This window comes from Mirounga angustirostris, unplaced genomic scaffold, assembly GCF_029215605.1.
Source record: "Mirounga angustirostris isolate CCGP_5_RB_7025 unplaced genomic scaffold, mMirAng1.0.hap1 SCAF_10, whole genome shotgun sequence".
Taxonomy (NCBI): Eukaryota; Metazoa; Chordata; class Mammalia; order Carnivora; family Phocidae; genus Mirounga; species Mirounga angustirostris.
The window spans coordinates 4642730-4666776 of NW_026991718.1; the positions used below are offsets into that span (position 1 = coordinate 4642730).

The 24047-nt window shown below is 38.2% G+C and overlaps 1 protein-coding gene across 5 annotated transcripts in view; it reads right to left on the minus strand.

The window, feature by feature from the left end:
- Nucleotides 1-2472: 2472 nt before the first annotated feature.
- The window catches only part of TAF1B (TATA-box binding protein associated factor, RNA polymerase I subunit B), a 68364-nt gene continuing 46789 nt past the window's right edge, over nucleotides 2473-24047 (minus strand). For 4 of the 5 annotated variants that reach the window (XM_045884066.2, XM_064571823.1, XM_064571824.1 and 1 more), the window contains 7 exons: nucleotides 20897-21044; nucleotides 18828-19005; nucleotides 18206-18252; nucleotides 16473-16563; nucleotides 12393-12463; nucleotides 11539-11761; nucleotides 2473-5776 (listed from right to left, as the gene is read on the minus strand). In XM_045884066.2, the coding sequence (XP_045740022.1) occupies nucleotides 5575-5776; nucleotides 11539-11761; nucleotides 12393-12463; nucleotides 16473-16563; nucleotides 18206-18252; nucleotides 18828-19005; nucleotides 20897-21044 (960 nt within the window). In that variant the 3' untranslated portion in view covers nucleotides 2473-5574. Of the gene's footprint in view, nucleotides 5777-11538; nucleotides 11762-12392; nucleotides 12464-16472; nucleotides 16564-18205; nucleotides 18253-18827; nucleotides 19006-20896; nucleotides 21045-23573; nucleotides 23622-24047 lie in introns of those variants that run through there. The other variant, XM_064571826.1, reaches the window with a different exon arrangement.

The window sequence follows — 24047 nt, forward strand, 5'->3', positions numbered from 1 at the left end:
AGATTTATCTAGATATAGTAAATGAGAAAACATGCAAAAGTTTCAGTAGGTAGGTAGGTAGGTGCGGAATAAGGGTACTTCACAGCTGTGTTTTCCATGAGGTTCTGATGATCCAAATTTGATACTCAGATAACTGAGAACATGACATTCTCTCCACTTTAGCACATATATGCTGTATTGGCATGGCTTTGAGCTTAGACTGATCACTGACAGACACAATGTAAAGACTCTTTTTCTAGAAGTACCTATTGCATTCCACTCATACCCCCTCCCCCCCGGAAGTATCTGCTTTCACAAGATTACACTAGTTACGGGAGCTGAGACCATGTGAAATATTACTTGGTTTTATTTCCCTTTGGGGTGGTCACATAATTTGTAAAATTATGTTTCACTGCAGTGGTAAGGAATTTTAATTAAAAAAAAAACATAAAGTTTTGCTCATAAAAAAGATTCCACCCAAATCAACAAATATCACAAGTCACTCTAGTGGCAAAATAATTTATTGCTTCCCCCGAAAGTAGATTAAAAATTTGCTTCCTGCTCTGGGCGGGGGCAGCCTGGGAACGGGGGCACACCTCCCTGGGAGCCCAGCTCCGCCATGCTGCCCCCACCAGCTGTGCTCTCTTCCTCCTCTGTGCTCCTGGGGCGCTCCATCCGTCATGGCACTCAGCCTACTTCTGCCTTATTTCATCACTGCGCACCTTTCTAGTTTAGAAATAGCTGAGGCAAGTATTCAGGCAGAGATAGGACTTGAGGAGCCCACCTACAGGGTCCTGCAGCAAAGGAGAAACGGCCCCCTATACTAAGGCATCCCTGAGAGTGGAGGTGATCCAGAAGCACCTTCATTCTCACAGAGCATGGGGGGCGCCGGTGGAGCTGAGCACCAGCATTCCTTGTGGACAACCTGAGCCAGTGGGAGCTGAGCGGGGCGATCAGCACCCACAACCATCTGCGTCAGAGCCTGGCAAGGACCTAGAGGACAGAGATAGGGTCGGGGCTCTTCCTCCACCTCACCCTTGAACCCAGAGGCCATCTAGGGAAGGAGATGGATGGGAGGAACAGCCTTAATAGGGATTTCAAGTTTCACTTTGCTAAATATTTATTCCAAAGTGGCTTTTTAACCCTGAAGAGATGAAGATATCTTTAATTGGTAAGATTAAAGGTTCAAAGCAGTATTTTGGCTGCCCTCTTGGCTGCCCTCCACCCCTACTCAACAGGGTGGAGGCTAGGGAAAATTTACGGATAATAAAATCAAGTGGCATTAATTTTGTATATTGAATGTGGTGAAATAAATTTTGACTCTGCTGGGGCTCTTGGCTGGCTAAGTCGGTGGAGCATGTGACTCTTGATCTTGGGGTTGTGAGTTTGAGTCCCACGTTGGGTGTAGAGATTACTTAAAAATAAAAATCTTTAAAAAAAATTTTTTTTAAAGATTTTATTTATTTATTTATTTATTTGAGAGAGAGAGAAATAGCATGAGAGGGGAGAGGGTCAGAGGGAGAAGCAGGCTCCCTGCTGAGCCAGGAGCCCGATGTGGCACTCGATCCCAGGACTCTGGGATCATGACCTGAGCCAAAAGCAGTAGCTTAACCAACTGAGCCACCCAGGTGCCCTAAAAAAATTTTTTTTGACTCTTCTAATATTGTAAGCTCCTTGGGAGCAAAGGCTGATTAAGTCTCGGGAGAGATAGTGTGGAGCAGCAGTTTATTCCAGACTAGCTGTGTGACTTTGGGCAAGTTATTCAACTCCCCCTGTGTCTCAGGTTCCATCTGTAAAATGGAATAATAGTACCTACATCATGTGGTTATTGTGAGGATAAATTAATAACTCATTTATTAATTTAACTCCATTGTTAATATATATGAATAAAATATATGAAGCACTGAGAAAAATGTCTGGCACATAATAGACATTATGCAAGCATTTATTAGGGCATTCCATAAGACTAGAACAAATCCGGATGCTAATAGTTATAAAGTTTCTAACAGAATGCCCCGGCGGCAGATGATCAATAGATGTTAGGAATTGTTTTACCCATAATACCATACCATCATATTTTGCACATATGAGATGTTGAGACTTTGAACTAGAGAGGAAAGACCCCATGTGCAGACATTGCTTATTGCCTATCAACAGACAGTCCCCCTGCCTTTCCCTGCTAATAGTACCCCAATTTTGCTCAAATATTAGAGAAAGATCCTTAATCCTAGGGAAGGTAGGAATGCATCATGATAATCTAAAGCAGTCATGGTAATCCTATTCCCCTTTATGGTTCCCCTGGTGCGGTTCTGGCTGATGGAATGTAAAGGAAACTCTACCAGGGGGTTTCTAGAAAGGGTTTTCTCACCAAAGACACTCTTGAGAAAGTGTTTAGTCACAGTTCCTTCCTTCTACCAGGATTTGTTTGTGTGGAATCATAGCATCCATTCTGGGACATGAGGTAGCAAGCTGAAGAACAAGAGGCCAACATGGTATTAATTGGATTATCTTTACTGAAATGTCCACAAATCTTCCTTGTGGTAATGGAGTAAAAGAAAGATACAGAACAACATTTCTTATGAACATGGATGCAAAAATTCTTAATATTTCAGCAAATCACATTCAACAATATGTGAAAAGGATGATAGATCATGACCAAGTGGGGTTTATCCTAGGAATGCAAGGCCAGTTTAACATTTGAAACTCAATTGAATTTCCTATTAACCATAGTATGAAAGCCATATTAACTGGCTAAAAAAGAAAAAACATTCCATCATCTCATAGATGCAAGAAAAGCATCTGAAAAAACAAAAGAACAAAAACAAAAACAAACCAACATTAATTCCTGATTGAAAAAAACCCTCTGCCATCCAGGAGTAGAAGGGCATGTGCTGCTGAAGCACAAACCGCAACCATGGAGACCTCTCTTCTATCTGTACAAACTCTCTAGGAGGTCCCATCTGGCCTCACGGTTTTTAAATAGTACTTATATTCTGATGTTTCCTACATTTACCTTACCCCAGACCCCTGCCCCTCCAACTTCAGACTTCAACGTCTCTCCAATGTCTAACAGGCATCTCAAACTCAATATGCCCCAAATAACACTGATTTCCCAATACCACTCTTTTGAGTTCCCCTGTGGTGTACAGCCTAAAATTAAGGCCTGATTATCTTGTGCTGCTTTGACATCTGGTGAAACGGGGAGGGCCCCAAAGTGGCCTAACTTTGACTTCCCCTCCCCACTCTGCTCCGATGGATAGGGTCCCCTAACCTTATTAAGAGGACCAGAGGAGTTCCTGTCTGCCCATGGGATTATTCAAATAAGCCAATCACACCCTCGTGCAGGAACCAGGGGCTGCTCCATCCCTCTGATACAAAGCCTGCCTCCCTGTCCCTGGTTGTTCTCAGTTCCCGAATGTGACCCTATTGGCCCTGCATAGAGTGCTGCATCCTCTCCCAGGTGGTAAGTATATGTGATTAATTAGCTGCTGTCAATCTCATCTATTCAATCTTGGGTACCCTGTGTTTGGCTATTCCCACAGCCCTATATATAACCAACCCAGTTAACTTCCCTCACAAACAGGGTGAATAGGGGGAAATTAAAGCAGCCCCATCTTAATAAATGGTACAGGGGAAAAAAAATCGGGGCATTTTGATTTCTCACACCTACAACCAACCCATCACCAAATTCTTATTATTTCATACGTAAACTATATCTGGGATCTAATCCCTTCCTACCACTTCCACTATAATCTCTGTAGTCCAAACCACCACCTCTTGACCAAACCAGAAGAGTAGTCTCTGTTGTGGTCTCTACCTCTGCCCATTTCCCCCGGCAATCTATTCACCACAGAGCAACGTAGTCCTTTTATGACATAGGTCTGATTGCACCATTTTTTTTTTAAAGATTTTATTTATTTATTTGAGAGAGAGAATGAGATAGAGAGAGAGAGCATGAGGGGGGGAGGGTCAGAGGGAGAAGCAGATTCCCCGCTGAGCAGGGAGACCAACGCGGGACTCGATCCCGGGACTCCAGGATCATGACCTGAGCCGAAGGCAGTCACTTAACCAACTGAGCCACCCAGGCGCCCGCACCATTTTTTTTTTAAGATTTTATTTATTTATTTGTCAGAGAGAGAGAGAGAGAGAACACAGCAGAGGGAGTGGGAGAAGCAGGCTCTCCGCTGAGCAGGGAGCCCGATGTGGGGCTCGATCCCAGCACCCTGGGATCATGACCTGAGCTGAAGGCAGATGCTTAACCGACTGAGCCACCCAGGTGCCCCAGATCACACCATTCTTTTGCTCAAAATTTTCTAATGGCTTCCCATGACACCCTTGGGACAAAAGCCAACGTTCTTACCATGGCCCCGAATGCAAATTCTTCCATTTCCTGTGTTACTACTCTCCCCTACAACCCTAACACTCCAGGTGCCCTGAACAACTTGCTATTCCTTGACTCCATCAAGCATACTCTTGCCTCAGAGCCTTTGCCTGTTTCCTCTGCTTGGAATAACCTTCCCCTGGAAAGCAACATGGCTTGCTCCATACCGGTTGATCTCTGCTCAAGGTCACCTCCCAGGGGCCTTCCTCAATCACTTTTTATAAAAAGGCCCACCTTATCACCCTTACCTTGCTTTTTCTTCATTGCACCTCATCAGCCCCACTATTGTATATTTGTTGACTATCTGCCCCCACCCTATTAGAACCGAAGATCCTTAAAGGCAGGGACCTTGTTTACTGCTATATCTCCAGTGCCTAGAATATGCCTGGAACACAGTTGTTCAGTGTTTGTTGCATGAATAAACTGAACAAGAATGCCTGATTTTCCAGTATCCTCACCAGATATTATAAACCTTTATATATCTTTGGTAACCTATTTTAATTTATATCATTTTTGGGGGGTTGGCCTTTGTATTTCTTTTTTCCAGAAAGCTATCTTCTCATATTCCTGGCTCAGCCTGTCTTTTTCCTATTGCTTTGCAAGAGCTATTGATACATTAAAGAAATTATTCCTTTGTCTGTCATATGCTACAAATATATTTTCCTACTTGCTATTTGCCTGTGACTTTGCAGTCACATTACCAATTTTTCCCTTTTGGCTTCTGGTTTTGGGGAATGTTTGGAAAGTCCTTCCCTGTTCCAAGATCATCAAAGCAGCCATACTTGTTTTCTTCTAGTACTGTAATATATGTATATGTAAAAGATTATGCTGTTTAGATCTTTGATCCATCTGGGATTTCCTTTGGGGCATAAAGAATAAGGAAGTGATCTAGTTTAAAAGCAAATTTAGCCTAAAAAAAAAAAAAAAGCAAATTTAGCTTTAAAATACAATGAATACAAATTTCTGGATACCATTTATAAAACTTACTGTTTAATCTTCTCAAAGAATATTCATAATTTAAAAAATAAATTCAAACACAATTCACTTATTTTCCAATACACATTTTTATAAGCACATTTGATACATATATATGTATCTATGTATGTGTGGATATATAATCAAATTCTATTTCCCATAATTCTCTGGAATATTATAATTTGACATTAGTATCACTATTAAAATATTTTCCCAAGAAAGTTTCTATTTCATTTTTCTCAGTATTTTCTCCCTTTCCTGGATCTTGATTTCTTTTTCGTTTTACTATATTTTGATTTAAAAAGTCTCTTTTCAATTAAGCTCACTTCTTCATGGAGGGAAGAGGTCTTTATTCTCAGCAGGAAGGAGAAGAGATTTATTATGAACTGATAACTCAGAGAAAAATTAGATTCTTCATAGGTTGTCACATGTTTACAATAGCTAGAAAGGGAAGAAAAAGGAAGAAGTTATCTTAAAATGACAATTTAAAATGTATGCATCTATCCCTGAAACATCCCCCAAACTAGCAAATATATATGGTTAGGCTTAAAACAGTACTCAGAGTTGGAAGGAAACTTGGAACAATTTAGCAAAACAACTTATTTTTACAGAAGAAAAAATGCTAGCACCATCCAGGGGTTAGCTACCACACCAGGGTAATAGATGGTACTGGAGCCAGGACTCACAATTCCTTGCCCAGAAGTCCTTCCATTACAGATGGGCTGCTTCTTTTTACCATGCTCAAAGCAAACAATAGCATACAGAAAGAGATTCTGGGCATAGTTTTATTTTTTTATTTTTATTTATTTATTTATTTTTAAAGATTTTATTTATTTGACAGAGAGAGACACAGCGAGAGAGGGAACACAAGCAGGGGGAGCGGGAGAGGGAGAAGCAGACTTCCTGCCGAGCAGGGAGCCCGATGTGGGGCTCGATCCCAGGATCCTGGGACCATGACCTGAGCCGAAGGCAGACGTTCAACAACTGAGCCACCCAGGCGCCCCTGGGCATAGTTTTAAAATAAAAGAAAATAAATAATCCCTAATCCCCACCCAAAATAAGACACCGGACTTGATAATGTAGCCTACAATCTTGTACCTATTATAGAAAGAAGAGTTTACAAAGCAATTTTACTTATCTTAAAAGTAGTAGATCAAGTCTCCAACTACCACCAAATCTCTAATTATGAATCTCTTAACTCTAACACTCCATCTCTAACTATACCAAGGTGTAGGCAATCCAGGGGACAGAGGAACATGTTAAATGGTATCATAGGTTGTAATCAGCAAAATGCAGACTATGGGAAATTGTATAGGACACAAGACCCGGATTATTCAACAAGTAATTTTTTCCCTGCAAGGGGACAAAAAAAAAAAAGACATAAAAGGGGAATTTACCAACCAAAACACTTAAGGGATATCTTAGTTACTTGCAATGTATGGGCCTTATTTGGATTGAATTATATTAAAAATTTCATAGCAACTGGGAAGATCTAAACACTGACTGCATGTTTGATAATATTAAGGAATTACTATTTGTTTCTTAATGTCTGATTGATGTTTATTATGATTTTGTTTTTAAAAACATTATGACATTTGAGATATGCTTCCAAATAATCTGGGGGCGGGAGTGGAGGAGTGGGTTGGCATGTGGAAGCAAGCCTAGTCATGTTGACAATTGTTAAGGCTGAATGACAGGTATAGGGGGGTTCATTACACCATTCTCTCTATTTTTGAATATACTTGAAATGTTCCAGAGTAAAAAGCTTAAAAAAACAGGTAAACAACATATAGAAGATACAAACTTTTAGATATTGGATTTATATATGGTCCTATGTTCCTGAAAGAAAGTTTGTGTGTGCACCACAAAACTCTGCCTCCATCAGTTGTGACTATGGATAACTAGCCTTGGTTCTCTCACCTGTAAAACAGGAAAAAATAACAGTGCCTACCTCATAGAGTGAACAGAAGTATCGAATGAAAATATATATTTTCTAAAGGGCTCAAAAATGTTCACCTCCACTTTACTCCTTTAAAACTGATTTTTGTTTTCACTTAAAATCTTAAGACTACTTTAATAATCTAAAATAAAGCCAAAACTCCACGTATTCACTAATAGGACATTTAAAAGCCTCAAATACTCATTGATTGGTTTAACAGAAATCAAATATAAGCCATTTACAGGAATTCACACAAACTGGTGGTCTCTTGCTCTTCTTTTCTTTTCAATTTCAGCTATTGTAAGAGAGATTCTTCCAGACAAATGGTTACAACAAAAAGGGCAAAAAGTATTGTTTCTCTTACCTAGGGAAGCTCTACACCAGAAAGATAAGAAAAGGTATACAAATTATTTGCTCCCATAAGTACTTTTATTTTTAAGTTGAATCATTAACAATACCTTATAAGGATTATATTCTTTATCACAAACTCAGAAAACTCTCCTAGAGTTATAAGCCATAAAATCAAATATAACATACAATAATTTGTTATTGCCAAGTATTTTGCTGTGAGTAGAATATGTGCCAACGGATGTTCCTTGAGCTCTGACACAGAAAATAAATGAGTGTGGCAAATGGATGCTATAAGAATATGTTTATACAAACAATTTTATGTGAAGGGATAAACACAGGTTTACATTTAAAAGAGGGCTGTAAGGTACATTTAAACTTCCTTATGAGAACTTCCTTGTGAGAAGTTGGAATGTATGCAAAAAGAATAGTCTCTCAAGTCTGTATACATACAAAATTAAACAAACCTGCTAAAACAAGTTAAAGTTTTGGTGGTCTGAAAGATGTTCAAATTTGGCATATGACATACATATTTGAGTACTGTTTTTTTTTTTTTACTCTAATTTAAAATATTAGTTAAAATAAAATTTTTAAAATTCAAATCAAATTTTTATGGGACCCCTCAAGAAAACTGTGTGTGTATGGGGGGGTAGGGGGACATCCAAAGCCTCCCATTTCCTGTGGATGGCAATTTGAAGTACCTCGGCTGTTCCTCTTCCTGTGGAAGGAGAGAGGAACCACCTGCCCCTCTCAGGGAGGCCAGGGACAGATACTTGATTAGCCAGTGCCTACAACGGGTCTTTAGACCCAGCTAATTGTCAGTAACTGGCCTACTTACAGATGGGTACTCTATAAATGTGAGGAATATTAAGGGCATTCAAATTCATGAAGACTGTTCATTCTGCCTCAGATAAGAAGCATAAACAACCTCTCATATCTGAAGTGCTCTTATGGCCTTTCTCTGCTTAGTTCTCAAGGCCTGAGTGTTCTCACAAGTATTTTACTGTACAACATTTGTCTCTTGAACCCTCAGACATGAGTCCTTCTGTGTAACAAAATTCTCTATACAGCTGAAGATCTGCTCTCCTAAGCATCAAAACACTTCATTTTAACCATTTTGTATGGACATCTTTTAAAACTGAGTTATACATTATTAGTATAAAATATAAATTTATAGTATAGTATAAATTAGTGTAAAATGAAATTAGTATAAAAATATAAAGTATATTATTACAAGTTGTTCATTTTTACTGTAAAAATATTAGAAAATACAGCTTAGAAAAACAAAGCCAAAGAGAATGCACACAGCATTTTGGGTCATGCTCTGTGTTAAAGCTGAGACCCCATCAGGCTTGTTTTGTTAGGTGGAGCAATTAAAAAGTGTGTCAGGAATGAACTTCAGACTGCTGTAATTTGAGTTCTTTTGTCTGCTTCTGATTCTGATGCTGGCTCCTCTCTCGTTTGTCAAATAGATGTCATTTATGTTTGCTGTCAAGATGACTATCAGCAGAGCACCTCTCAGTCTCCCTCCTGCTTTGTTTCTTTTGATGATGAGAAGTTTGGAAATCAGACAACTCAGCCTGACAGAAACACACCTGAAGGCAGAGTGCGCTGGCTCTGAGTGAGGGGCTAAGGGGCTTTCTGAGAAAAGTGTGTTGGCTCTAGTCATGGACTTTGTGACATTTTTATTGGTTGGTGGAAGCCTTTTTTGCTTACTCTGTGGTTCTAGGCTATGGTCTAAATAGGCAAGGCTGACAGAATTTTGGTGCATAAAGTCATGGTATCACTGATGCTTTGTCTATAGGTTATAATTTTTAGCCTTATAGTTCATGCAGAGAAAAAAAAATTCTCAGCTGTTTCATCTCTGAGTATACAAGGTCTATTTGTAACTAACTGTCTTATATTACTGTATTAAATCTGTGAAGATTTAGAAAGATTTGGAAATCCACTGATTGCACCATGGGAAAAGCATAAAGGTGTAAGCTCCCCCCTAACTAACTCGGGACCGATTCCGCAGGCATGAGAGACAGAAGGGCAGAGAGCACCACTTTCTAACTTAACTGGTCTCATGCGGGTGCTCCTCACCGGCCAGGACTACAATCTTTTCTCTTCCTTTTGATGAAATCTTCACATCGGAAAAAGCCACTGCACTGACCACTGCACAGGAATGGAGCACGTCAGCCGTGGTGCCGAGCCTGGGGTTTGGGTTCCAGACTTTTGGAATTACTTAAATACTTAGTTACTCTCCCTGTTGCTGCTGCCAAGTCAGCGCTGCTCTACAGTCATTCTAGACTCAGCTAAACTTTTGTTGAGTAGTAAATTTTCATACAGATAACTTCATTTTGTTATCTCCTATTGTAGTTCCTACATTTTACTTATCTTTCATTGATACTCAACTTAGGAAGAGAAACTCTTCAATAGAAAATTAGTTTTATTTAACGTAATGATCAGAGTTATCATGTATTGAGATTTACTATATGACAGATACCAAAATCTCATTTAATTCTCATTCTCTAATTTTTTTTAAGATTTTATTTATTTAGTTGACAGAGAGAGACACAGCAAGAGAGGGAACACAAGCAGGGGGAGTGGGAGAGGGAGAAGCAGGCTTCCCGCTGAGCAGGGAGCCCGATGCGGGGCTCGATGCGGGGCTCGATCCCCTGGGAACATGACCTGAGCCAAAGGCAGACGCTTAACGACTGAGCCACCCAGGTGCCCTCTCATTCTCTATTTTTCATGCATTCATTCAACACATAACTGGTGAGCACCTACTATGTGCTAGGCCCTGTTCTAGCCTCTGGGATTTTTCATTAATTAAGACAGAGTCTCTGCACTCAAGGACCTTATATTCTATTCTAGTGGGGGAAGGCAGACAAATAAGCAAAATAAATATATAACAATCTACTCAATACTGACAAGAGCTATGAGAAAGAAAACATAGGCAAGGGGGGTAGAGAGTGATGAGGTGTGCGTGTGAGGGTGAGGGGAGAGTTGGTGCTATTTTAGACAGGATGGGGAAGTGAAATGTGAGCAACAACCTGGCAGGAGTAAGTCTGTGTGGACATGTGGAGGAAGAGCATTCCAGGCTGGAGGCATAGCATGTGCAAAGGCCTGTGTGGGGAGTGTGCTCGGCAAGGTCAAGGAACAGATAGGAGGCCGGTGTGAACAGGGGCAGTGAACGTGGAGCAAAGGAGGCAAGCAGGGAAGGTCAGAGAACTGCAGGGGCCTGTAGGCTCCTTAGGGTCTTTTAACTTTACTTTGCGTGAGATGGGAGCCACCGGAGGTTTTCAGAAGAGGAAGAAGATCAGTATTACACGCTGTCTGTGCCATGGGGAAAATATAAAGATATAAGCTCCCCCTCAACTCACTCGTACGCTGGTTTTACAACTGGGACAACAGAGCTGTAGAGATGGTAAATCGCTTGCCCACAAGGAGCAAGTAGCAGAGCTGGGATATGAACAGACCAATTCGTTAGCACGTCCTCTTCACTACTGGGAAACTGCCTTATAAACAGTTTCTATGTACAAAGAGTGAGATTAGTATAAAATGAAGTTAGTATAAAAATATAAAGGCACAATGAAAAAAGTCTTTATAGTCTAAAACCTTTTTCAGCTTTGCTGAGATACTATCGACATAACATGTTAAGTTTAAAGTGTGCAACGTATATGTTGTGAAATGATTGTCACAGTAAGGTTAGTGTCCATCTAAAACTCTTAAACAAGACTCAATGTATAATTCCAATTTTCTTGATTATAAGCCCAACATCTTCTAATTCCAACAAATAACCTATCTAGTTCTTATTATAGTCAACCGTAATTTTATGTGACTTCTTTAAATTCGAAAAGAACACTACTTCATGACAAACTAGAGATTTCATGTTATTTTTTATCCTTTGATTTCTAAAAGCATCACATACCTTCTACAGAATTTCTGTGTACTAAGCCAATATAGTGAATTCTTGGTTGTCAGTGACTGGTCTTTCTTCTTCAGGATCCCCTGGAGGCCATGTCCATGGAAACAGGTTCTAGCAGAGTCTCCTTCAGTCCAGTTGAACTGAAAACTTGAAGGACTTTTCTTTTCAACAGTTGGTGCTGAATCAACCAGTGTGCTAAATTGTTTTTGTAGACTCACCACCATTTCTGGAAACAGAGGGAAAAAGGAAAGGAATAAAATAAAAACTAATGTTAATTAACAGATGAGTTTACTTGTTAGCAATGTACTAATGTTGGTTTCTTAGTGTTGATAAATGCACCACAATAATGCAAGAGGATAACCACAGGGGGAGCTGAAACTGGATGAGGGGCATTGGGGAACTACTTAAAAAAGGTAAAATGTATTTTTACCACAATTAGGAAAAAAAATGAGCAAGACAACTTACAGGCAATTCTCCACAGAAAGAGTTCTGAAAGTCATAGAAATAATAGGATGATTTTAGATTTTGGTGGGAACTTAAGTTCTGTTTTAAAGAATACAGTGTTCCTGAAACAGATTCCTCTGGAAATTTCTTACAGAGGATGGTATTTCTTTGGATGGGCACTGGAACACTTGCTGAAGAAGTAAAATAATTCCTTAGACAGTTTTTAAGCTTATTTATTTATTTAAGTAATCTCTACACCTGACATGGGGCTTGAAACACAACCCCGAGATCAAGAGTTGCAGGTTCTATAGACTGAGCCAGTCAGGTGCCCCTAGGCACTCTTTAAGAAGTCAAGATATTTAGCTTTTCTACAATAGTACTGCTACATGGCGTTAAGAGACAACACAACTCACCTCTTCTTTTATATACCACTGCTCTGTCAACGGATGAGTGGTAGAGTGGCTTTTCGCTTTTCCACATATACCTATACAATGCAGAAAAACATTTGGAGCAGAATGGAGAAGAAATGGACCTAAACACATTTCAGAGAAGTTTCTCTGAAGCAACATCTGAAATTCCTGATACTCGGTGTAATTGCTCTGCCTTAGAATGACCACTGACATGCGTCTGTAGAGCTTACGTCACAGATGTAAGCAGGCAGCACTGAAGGAGACAGCAAGCCAACAGAATGACATGCTCATCCCAAAAGCCTCCCAGATGCCATGAGGTCCTGAAGAAGATATTATTTACACAAAAATGTAGAAATGGTTTCCTTCACCATAAAATTCTCTTGCTGTCTGTTCTCAAGAAGTGAAACCACCACCTAAGAAACAACTGTTCCTCCTTGCCCTTGCCCATCTGCCCTTTTGCTGAGGATTAAATCAGAGGTACTTCTGGTAACTCATACAAAACGAACAGTAAGTACCGGTCTTCTGATGTAGAGATGCAATCAATGTTAATAAATTACAGTTTTCCTGAAAATTATGTGTGAACTAAATTTTAGTGAACATACCACATTTAAAATATATCAGAGAACTTGTCATTGAACCCTATGGTAAAGGAGTTTGTGATTCTTTCAAATATCTTTGTTATTTGTTTTCTTAAATAATAAATGTAACAGTATACTCAAGGTAAAAAATAATAAAGAAGTTTCCTATATAGTCTAATCCCAATCAGTGGGTAAACCCACTATTAAAAATCCCTTGCAAATACCTAATCTAGACAGAATCTCTTATGCATTTATAAGGCATACACAGGTGGCAATTATGCTACAGGCAAGGAGGCATTACTTCCTCAGGGTCGTATGCCCAGAAAATGGGAAAAGTGATCTAAAATAACATTCTGTCTAGATACTCCTTCTTTAAAAATGTACCTTACTTTGCTTACCTCTTCCCCAAACTACAAAAGATACAAAAAATGGAGGCACGTCACAAAGTCCTAATGTTTTCTGCAGGAATCCTGCAGACTTCTCTCCAGTTTTCCCATATGCTTTTGTTTCCCAACTAATAAAAGTTAAGGTATAATTTACACACAAACTCACCCTGTTCATTGTACAGTTCTGCTGGCTTTGGCAAACACACACAGTCATGTAATGACCACCACGGTGAATACACAGAGCAGGCCCATCAATTCGAAAGTCTCTCATGCCTCTTCACAGTCAAGCCCTCTCCCACACTCCCAGATTCCTGGTCTTAAAACTACTGATATCTGTTTCCATCCCGATTATTTAGCCTTTCCCAGAATGTCATATAAAGGGAATCATACCCTGTGTAACCTTTTGAGACTTTCATTCAGCATAATGCATTTAAGTCATTCATAGTGTTGGATGTATCAGAAGTTTGTTCCTTTCATTGCTGAACGGTATTGCATTGTATAGATTTACCTCACTTGACTTATCCATTCACCAGCTGAAGGGTATTTGGGTTGTTGCCACTTTTTGGCCATTGTGAACGAAGCCACTATGAACGTTCAAATAGAGATTTTTACGTGAAGTTGTCATTTCACTTGGGTAAATATGTAAGAGAGCAAACTACTAGGTAGTGTAATAAATGTATGTTCAACTTTATGAGAAACTGTCAAACTTCCAAAATGGCTGCACCATTTTAAATACCCACATTAGGTATGGTCAGTTGTTTGTTCATTTCGCTTTGTTTTTGGCCATTCTAACTGGTGTGTAATGATATCTCATTGTAGTTTTAAATTGCATTCCCCTATTAACCCTAATGATGTTGAGCATCATTCCACACATCTTCTTTACTGAAATACTTGCTCAAATCTTTTGTCCATTTAAAAAATTGGGTTTTTGTCTGTGTTCTTACTGTATGAGAATTCTTTATTCTGGATACAAATCTTTTATCAGATATGTGATGTGCACGTATGTTCTCCCACTGTATGGCTTCTCATTCTCTTAACAGTGTCTTTTGAAGAGCAGATATTCTTTCTTCTGATGAAGTCCAATTTATAATTTTTTTCTTTTCTAGATCATACTTTTGGTATATCTACAAAATTTTGCCTAACCCAAAAGGCTAAAAAGATTTTCTACACATGCTGTTAAATTTTCTTCCATGTTCCTCCCAGCATCTTCCATGACAACTGGAAGTCATCAAAGCCACCTCGTAAGCTGTTATTAGGTTTTCAACTACTGTTTATTAATGTTTTTCATAATCTCATACATAGGGACCCACACTTAGCTATGGAAAATGCTTTAATAATTTTCATCTAACAACATGGAAGATGATGTTCAGAATAATGGGAGAAAAAATTACAAATTTATGTTAACAGTGGGGGTTGGGTAGGGGCTCTGTGCCTAAGCACTAGTCAGTAGTGATTTATATACGGTATTTCACTCAGCTCAAAGCACCTACTCCATACAGAAGTATCTTGGTAATGTATCCCCTGGACAATCTCTTCCCTGAGTCCTGGTCTCTCCCTGGAAGATGCCATTTTGGAAATAGACATACTCTCTCTGGTCATTAAATTCTCCCCTAAAGTACCTAAAAGTCAGTAAGTCTAAGATCTGTAACTGAATGCTGAAATATCAATTTGGGCTCTAATAGCTATGTCTGCAGTGTAGGCTGGTGCCTGGCTTGAGCTAATGAATTCTTAGTTACTACTGAGATGCCTGAGTGGCATGGTCCTTGAATACCTAGCTTCTCAGTATCAGTCAGGACAACCCCTGCTGGCACCATAAAAAGGAAGGCCCAATGGCTTGTACTTCCAAGATAACCTAAGACAACAGAATGAACTCCTGTTCTTCCTGATATTCTTGTAACCACTGAGATCCAATGACCAAAGAGACATTCCTTCTCTGACAAGGAAGAGGAAGGACCCAGTTTCCTGGGTACCCACAGGCTGTCAGAATAAGTTCACACCCCACCTCTTTTCTTTCATCATTGTGTATCAAACCTGAATAGTGAGAAACTACTACACCTCTCCCCTTTTTGGCAAGGATCCTCTTCCCCACAGTGCTTTATTCATCCCCGTAAGTCTGCTTTTCTATTTAAAAGCTCTCTTAAATGTAGAAGAAAAATAATCCAGTTCTACCTGTGAAAACTGAAATTTAGTTCTTAGAGCACAAAGCAGGCATTATTATCCCTATTTCATTGATGAGGAACTTAGAGCTGAATGAATTATTTTAACTAATTTGAGGAGCCTTGATTTTTCTCAAAATATATAAAATTAGTTGATCAATTGAGCATTATTATAAATTTACTAAAATACAGAGACGTTAACTTTTTCTTCAAAGTCTTGTAAAGACTCAAAGTTCTAAGAATAGATACAAAACTGTTCAAATCAGACATCAATAGAAATATACTCTATGTTATGTAAGATATAGTGTCTATGAAAATTTATGAGCAAACTAAATTTCAGTGTGCCGAGGCTAAGAAATCAAGTAATTTGGCCATGGTTACACAACTAGTCCGTAGTGCAATCAGGATTCAAACCCAGCACTGTCTGTCTCTATAGATATGCTCCTTCCACTCTATTACAATGAACCTACATCAGAACGAGAGTTCAGAGTCAAATGGTGAGACTGAATTAAATATCCTCTCTTTGTGCTTTCCTCTGTTTTGATTTTTGTAGGGATCTTTATTTGGGGGAACATTCACTTTATTGGGGGACAATTACGTATGTCATAGGCTGATACTTGTAATCTTCGTAATACGGAAAGCAGATGGGAAATGATCAACTTTGAGAAAGGGGAAGGAGAAGGAATATTAGAAATGTAGGTGTGACTCACACAAATTATAAAAAATTAATAATTAAAAAGAGGACATTAATGGAAACACTGATGAAATCCAAATAAAATCTGGAGGTTATTTAATAGTAACACCAAAAAAAAAAAAATTGTCAAATAGAACACAGGGCTAATATTTCTAAAAAAAAATGTCATAATGCTAAGGGGTCTAACTGCTGAAATGTCAGCTTTCAAATATAAGGTAAGAGACTTAGAAATCAAGCAGGTAAACCTAAAACCAGAAGAGACAACATACTTTGCCCTGGCTTCCTCCCACTTTTGTTTTTTCTCATCAACAGATTTCTTCATCACTTGGTACCATTTTCTGAAATCAAACCAGGGTTTATCTGAAAGAAATGAAATCCATGATTAGTAACCAAATAAGTCACATTATAACCATATACATTATTCATTTGAGTCTTCATTCATTGATACAACTAAACATTATGGAGTCAACATTATGGGAATTATGGAGTCACTGTCTCCATACTTCAACATGACTCCTGAGCAATCTGTCACTGAGTTCCTATCTATATTGTGGCCCTAACTAGATTATACTAAAACCATCTTTTTTTTGAGACAGAAGGAGCATGAGAAGGGACATTAGAAGACACCTTGTTCAACCTTTCACTCTGTGTAGAAGCTGACATAAAGCAATGTGTAGAAAGAAGTATTTCACATATATTCTGGAAAGAACTCACAAATTGATTTCTACCATTAAATCCGAGCTCTTAAAACCAGTGCACATATATGTGAAATCTTGAAAGAAAAGAGTCAAACTCCTAGAAACAGTAGTTTCTACTCTAACAGAGTAGAAAAGTAGTTCCCAGGGGCTGGGGGGTGGGAGATAGGGAGAGGTTGGTAAAAGGGTACAAAGTTTTGGCTCTAAGATAAATAAGGTCTGAGAATCTAATGTAAAACATGGTGATTATAGTTGATCCCACTGTATTATATCAAGGAAATTTGCTAAGGGAATAGGACTAAAATGTTCACTCACTCACACACACACACATACACACACACAAAAGATTAAAATGTGAGGTGATAAATGTATAACCAGATGAGAGAATCCTTTTGCAGTGTACATGTATATCAAATCATCAAAATACACACTTTAAATATCTTACAATTCTATATGTCAATTATACCCCAAAAAAGCTGAATTATTTAAAAAAAAAAACAACAATGAACATAAATACTAATGAGGGAACTAAGGAACTAAAATTGAATTTAAGAATTCATATACCTACCCACTTCACTGAACTGCTCTTAGGCCAGACACTATGTTAGGCACTAAAGATCCATGAAAAAAATAAATAAATAAATAAGAAAGACATGGTCCCTCCCTCTAGAAGCTCACAACCTACCTTTCTATCATTTATGTCGTGCTTTACTCTATGTCAGCTATTCTTAGCACTTTACAGACACTGACAATCTAATTGGGATAGACATACATAGTCCACCAGGTCCAATTCAGTGTGCTAAACCTCTAACAGGTGTTTGGATAGGAGCAGCTGTCGCAGGAGTGATTGGTTTTGATTTGGGAAGTGGTAAGGTTGGGAGTGGGTGTGAAGAGAAGGTAGATCTTGAAGAATAAAGGTGGATTTGTCAGGGATTGAGGGAGTCAGGGGGTAAGACAGAAAACATTTCAGGTAGAAGAACAGCGTGAGCAAAGGCTGAGGCATCACAACAGATGGTACAGTCACGGAACTGCCAGTGTGCTCACGGTCTAGCATGGCTAGTGAGGAGAAGCCGGGAATGAAAAAGCAGGCTGGTCTTTACACATCATAGGAAATCATTGAAGTTTAGCAGCCTAGATGTACAATTAGATAATCACATGAAGAAATAATTCTGGTATAAGGCACATTTTGTATACAAGTGTTTGTATATGTGTACTTATATATTTTTCAAAGTCTTCCTTACGTTTATTGCATCTTTTAATCCATCACTTACAATGACTTTGAATTTGAATGATAAAAAATTAAGTACCTTCTTTGTTCTTTTCATTGTATTTCTCAGCAATATTAGACAAAGTCCTGGAAAAACCAAAAAGCAAGTCAATTTTTTGGAAGTCACTTATTTGAAGACAGTTAAATTTTGAATTCTTCTGAAAGAAAAGTATAGAATAGTACTTGAAACTGATGCTAACTTTTAATGGAGAAGCAATCACTATACATACTGCCATTGTTTGTTGGCATTTGGGAGGAGTGACACTTTAAGTTTCATTTACTTTCCACAATAATCTTTGAAGTCACATAGTGCCAGGAGCCTAAAGGCATACAGAAAGATGCCTTTAGGCAACTGCTACAAGATTCTTTAGGATTTGTGTATGACGATTTAAAGTTGGGAATCAGTGAAGCAATGAGAACATGAGTATGTACTTAAAAAATAGGAATAAAACATGAGACAAACAACTTACTAAGGTAGAATTAACTCTCTGACACTAGCTGAGTCAAAATTCATATAACAAGTAATTGTTGCTACTAGTCAGTGTTCTACAACTGAGAGGCTCTATTTTCTCTTGAGATAATACAAGGATTCCTTTACTCTGAATAATTAGGTAAAAACAAAACAGTGTAATTTTTTCCTCATAAAACTGACATACACTTACCATTCTAAATTGTCATCCAATAAAAAGAGCAGTTTCAATACTACTACAATGACAGCGACAGCTTGCACATCATATTTAACTGTTTTTGCCATTTTAGCTATGGGATCAAATGTCAGAAAATCCACTTCTCCTATTCCAGTCATTTTTACCACTTGGCAGGTTAAATCATTCATTTCATCTGTTGAAGAACAAAAACAGTAAAATGTGAATTAAATTCTGTGCCTAACTAGACCATACTAATGTGTACCGCTGTAAGATAAGCTTATCATCTTAAAACATGGTACTATGCTAGAACTGAGGGACACACATTTTCTGAATAAAATAAACCAAAAAATGGCTAACACATAGAAACACTAATGGTAGAATCCTGGCAAGGTCTCTCTTTTCCTATTTGGACTTCCTAAAACATCTACTATGTGTAGGACACATTCTGGTACCTGACACACAGCTACATGCTAGTTTTCTATCATTTCATACAACTCTCTTGTCTGTGTTTCTACAGCAATTTGCACTTGCTTGAAACGAAATCTCCTGTAAGACCAAGAGCTTCTCTAGGAATGTACACTAACTCGCTGGCTGCCACCCTGGCTAGCACACTAGAAGCCTCCGTGTATATTAAACTTGATGTACTGCTTTCCTAAAGAAATTATATGGTCAGCTTGGCCTCCATCTATTAGTCAAGGCTGAATAATGTGGCACTTGGAAACAGAAAGCCTAGCTAGGGCCTATATATTTAGGCTTTCCAATCATTAGCTTTGTGACTCTGCGTTAGTCACTTAACCTCAGTTTCTTCATTTGTAAAATGGGTTGTGGGATGAAATAAGATAGTGAATATACTTTGAAAACTCTAAATTACTAAGCAAATTTCTTTTTTTAATAATTTTTTTTTTTTAAGATTTTATTTATTTATTCATGAGAGACAGAGAGAAAGAGAGAGAGGCAGAGGGAGAAGCAGGCTCCCAAGGAGCAGGGAGCCCGATGCGGGACTCGATCCCAGGACGCTGGGATCATGACCTGAGCCGAAGGCAGACGCTTAACCATCTGAGCCACCCAGGCGCCCACTAAGCAAATTTCTTTACTCACTAATCTAAGTACCCAAGATGCACAATATTCTATTTTAATTAATCTTAAGTGAACAGCTAGTATTTATGAGAGCATAATAAATTGTACTGAATTAAGTTGCATTTCCTACATGCATTCAGTCACCATGTCCTGTGGACTCTATTCCCACTCTCCATCCAATAGCAAGCACAGGAACCAGATACTTGCCAGGAGCCAGCCTGTGTCAGTTACATTTTGGTAATCCCTTGTGTTCCTTCTATTTCCTACTACTAGATTTGTGTGTGTGTATATGTATATATGTGTGTGTATATATATATATGTTATTACATATTTATGTTTATCATTGGAATTACACTATACATATATATACAGTTTTGTATATTGCTTTCTTCATTAACATATACATTTTCCTTCCCTATTAAAAATATATCCAATCACATTTTTTATATTGCTAAAGCAATAGGCTAACCACACCATGTTTGTATTTTCTCTTAAGAATATGAGTCCTGAATTTCTCACATTTCTAGTTTTGCAAGAAATTCAGGAATGGGTTCCATTGGCAGATTCCACTGGGTTACCTGTGTTTTGGTATATTGTGAACAAGGTCTAGTGAGGCTCTCTTCACATTCTGTGTTTCATTGCCTTAAAGAGTTCACTGTGATCCTACAAATGACCAAGCACTGCCTTTTTTTCCAGAAGGGGGGCATCCAGCTCATTAATAACACATATTGAAACATTTTTTACTTTAATTGCACTCAGCAAACTTATTGTAAAAACCAAGCATATCCCTCACATCAAAACAGAATTCTTTATTTCTGAACAATGTCCTTTTAACCTTTTTAAGTAGCCTGAAATATTTTAAGAAAGGATTCTGAAATTAAGCTTCACGTTACGATGGACCCTGTCAGGTGGCTCTAACTGTCTGTGATCTAAGAGGAATTCTATATTTTGCTCATTGTGATTTTACAATTCTATAAAAGTTTCCTCACCACATACACCACACTTACCAGGGAGATTGACTTCCATCAAGTATTTCATACACAAGATGTTTGGATGAAGATAGCAGTCTTCAGTTATGTCTGGAAAACGTGGCAAATCTAAGAATTTGGCAATTTCAATCATTTTTTTATAGATATCCTCATAGGCAGGCCAAGACTGAAATAAAAAATAAGCAAGGTAGCAATTTTTGCAACATAAATTATTTTAAAAATATTTTCTGATTTTAAAAGTAGTATGTATTTACTGAATGAAATTTGGAATGTGGAAAAAAGCATTAAGGGGAAAACCACCCATAAATCCCTAATATCCTAACTTAGCAGGTTAAAACAGTGGTAATGCTAAATTAAGAAGCCACTAAAATTCCATTTGGCTCATAAAACTCTTACTGGCCTTCCCCATGATAGAGGGAAATCATTACTTTTTGCCAGTCGCAGAAGCACCGAGGGGAAGGGACAAAGCTGTGACCCAAACTGGAGTTCCAGAGCCGTCACGACTGCTACCGCACGACTTCCCTCTCATACTCCCTCACCACACCCTCCCATTCACCTTCAAGCTCATGGCTAACAAATTTACCTCCCTGTTTCACAATATTCACAGGCTTCTATGTGGGAGCTAACACCAAGATTTAAGTCTAATAGTTGAAAATACACAATTCAACTTCATATTCTCCCATATAATCGCATGTAAAATTTTATAGAATCCAGGAAAATCTATGAGCTACCATTAATAAATGTATTCTGTTCACGATCACCCCTGTAGTTTATCTGGTATGCTATTTTTATTTTTGCAATTTATAAACATCCTTGAAATTAATACTACATATAATTTTCCTCATTTCCTCATCCATTCATATAAAACTAATAAATTTAGAGTCTACTCTATGCAAAGTACTTTGGGAAATGTAAAGACAAATAAAACAATGCCTTCAAGGAGTTTATAACCTAGAAAGGGAGATAAGGTATGTGAAAATATAGTACAAAATAGAAAGTTATCAAGTACCTCAAGTAAGATTTTTTTTTTTTTTTTACAAAGCTTATGGAATTTTGGAAAAACTAACATTTCTCATATGGTAGGACCCTATTAAAATTGGGCCTGAAGACAAACATTTTGGCCACCTGTTTGGCCGTACTAAAGCTGAGCGTGTGTACATTCTGTGGCAAAGCAATTCTACCCCCTAGCTACATATCCCCAACAGAAATGTGCATGATGTCCACGGAAAGACATGTACTAGAAAGTTCTTAACAACACTCTTTGTAAAAGTCCCAAGCTGGAAACTACCCAAACGCCATTAACGATAAGTAAATTTTGATATAGTCTCATAATGGAACACTACATGGCAAGGAAATGAATGCTCAGCCTGCAACGACACGAATGAATCTTCAAAACATCACGTTGGAAGAAGCCAGATGCAAAAGAGAACGATCCCAGGTATATAAAGTACAAAGCCCAGCAACTCAGCACCAAGCTTCTATAGAGTAGTGACCACTTGGGAGTGAGGGAAGTAATGGGGGGAAGTAATGACGGGAGTGGGCACCAGGGTGGAGCTTCAGGGGTGCTAGTAATGTTCCTCCCTCTAGGGACTGGTTCAGGTTGTGAAAATTCATCAAGCTATGTACATTTGTGATATGTTCACTTTTCTGTATGTCTAGTTTACCTCAAAAAGTGGCAAGAAAGATAACACCAGTTAAACCATTGCGTGTAATAGAAATACTTCATACATCACTGTGTAGAAGAAATAATCTAACTGGCATATTCAGAGTTGGAAACACCCTTAGAAGTTTATGGTCCAACTTTACAAAATCCCTAGCAGGCAGATGTCTGGTCCTTCTTAAAAATCTCCAGGGATAGGAACTCAATACCTTCCCCGAAGGTAGTCAATTCTATTTTTAATGGGTTTAGTCATTAGAAAGGTCTTCTGTATTCTAAGTAAAAATTTTCCCAATTTGAGCTAATAATTAATTAAAATCCCCCCAGGTGCTTGTGAAAGTATTGCTGTTAAATCATGTCTTGCCCATCTTCTAAATGTGTGAGTGTGTTTGGGAGCCAACTAAAGGAATGAATATTTCTCTGTTAAATTTTACTTTGGTAAATTCAGCTCATATGCAATTGTAAAGCACAAGGAAATGCTTTATTAATGGTGCAGGGATATGCTTATGGAAGATAATCATACTGTTAATTTCTAGAAATTATAACCATGCTTGATTTTACTTTGCCTGAAGCTACAATCTCATTTGTATTATATTTATTTTGAGTTTTATTAGAAAAAAAGGCCTTTGGGGGGCGCCTGGGTGGCTTAGGCGTCTGCCTTAGGCTCAGGTCATGATCCCGGAGTCCAGGGATCGAGCCCAGAGTCCAGCTCCCTGCTCAGCGGTGAGCCTGTTTCTCCCTCTCCCACTCCCCCTGTTTGTATTCCCTCTCTCGCTGTTTCTCTGTCAAATAAATAAATAAAATCTTAAAAAAAAAAAAAAAGTCCTTTGGTTTATGCTGTATTATTAACATATGTATGATTAACCTGAGCTGAAGACTACAAAGTAAATTTCTGTCAATCCAAAGCAGCAGTGTTGCCTTTTAAGTTTTTTTTTTAATGTGGAGACAGAGTGATTCTACTTGTACACTGAAGCACTATACATTGTATTCTAATCTGTTAATTTAAAAGTGAAAAAAGGAAAACAAATTCTCAGAGACCTTTGGGAAGAAGCAGTCTTCTTTTTTCTTCATAAAATTCGTTCATTTAGAAGACTGGATGGAGCGCTAAGCAAATGGGCTTCATTTTGCACAAGACTTGAAGCATCAAAGTTAAAATAATTTCAACATTACTGACAAGATTCATGGCAACTCTAATCCTCTCAAATAATGCAGGCAGGAGATGTAATTGAGCTCTTTTATCTGCAAACAAAATAAACACTAGAGCAGTGAATGCTCCCCTTAGAAAAATAATCATCTCAAAAAACCAATTTAATGTATGATAAATTCATGACTAGTAATTGTAAGCTCCTTAAAGGAAAAGGAATCTGGCAAACTACAAAGATTTAATATATTTTCAAGTGTCCACACTAAAAGCTGGTATGTCAAACTAAATATCTTGTGACAAACAGGCTACCATTCTTTCACGTATGATCTGAGGATAAAATAATTATTAATTATTAATAATGCAAGTCT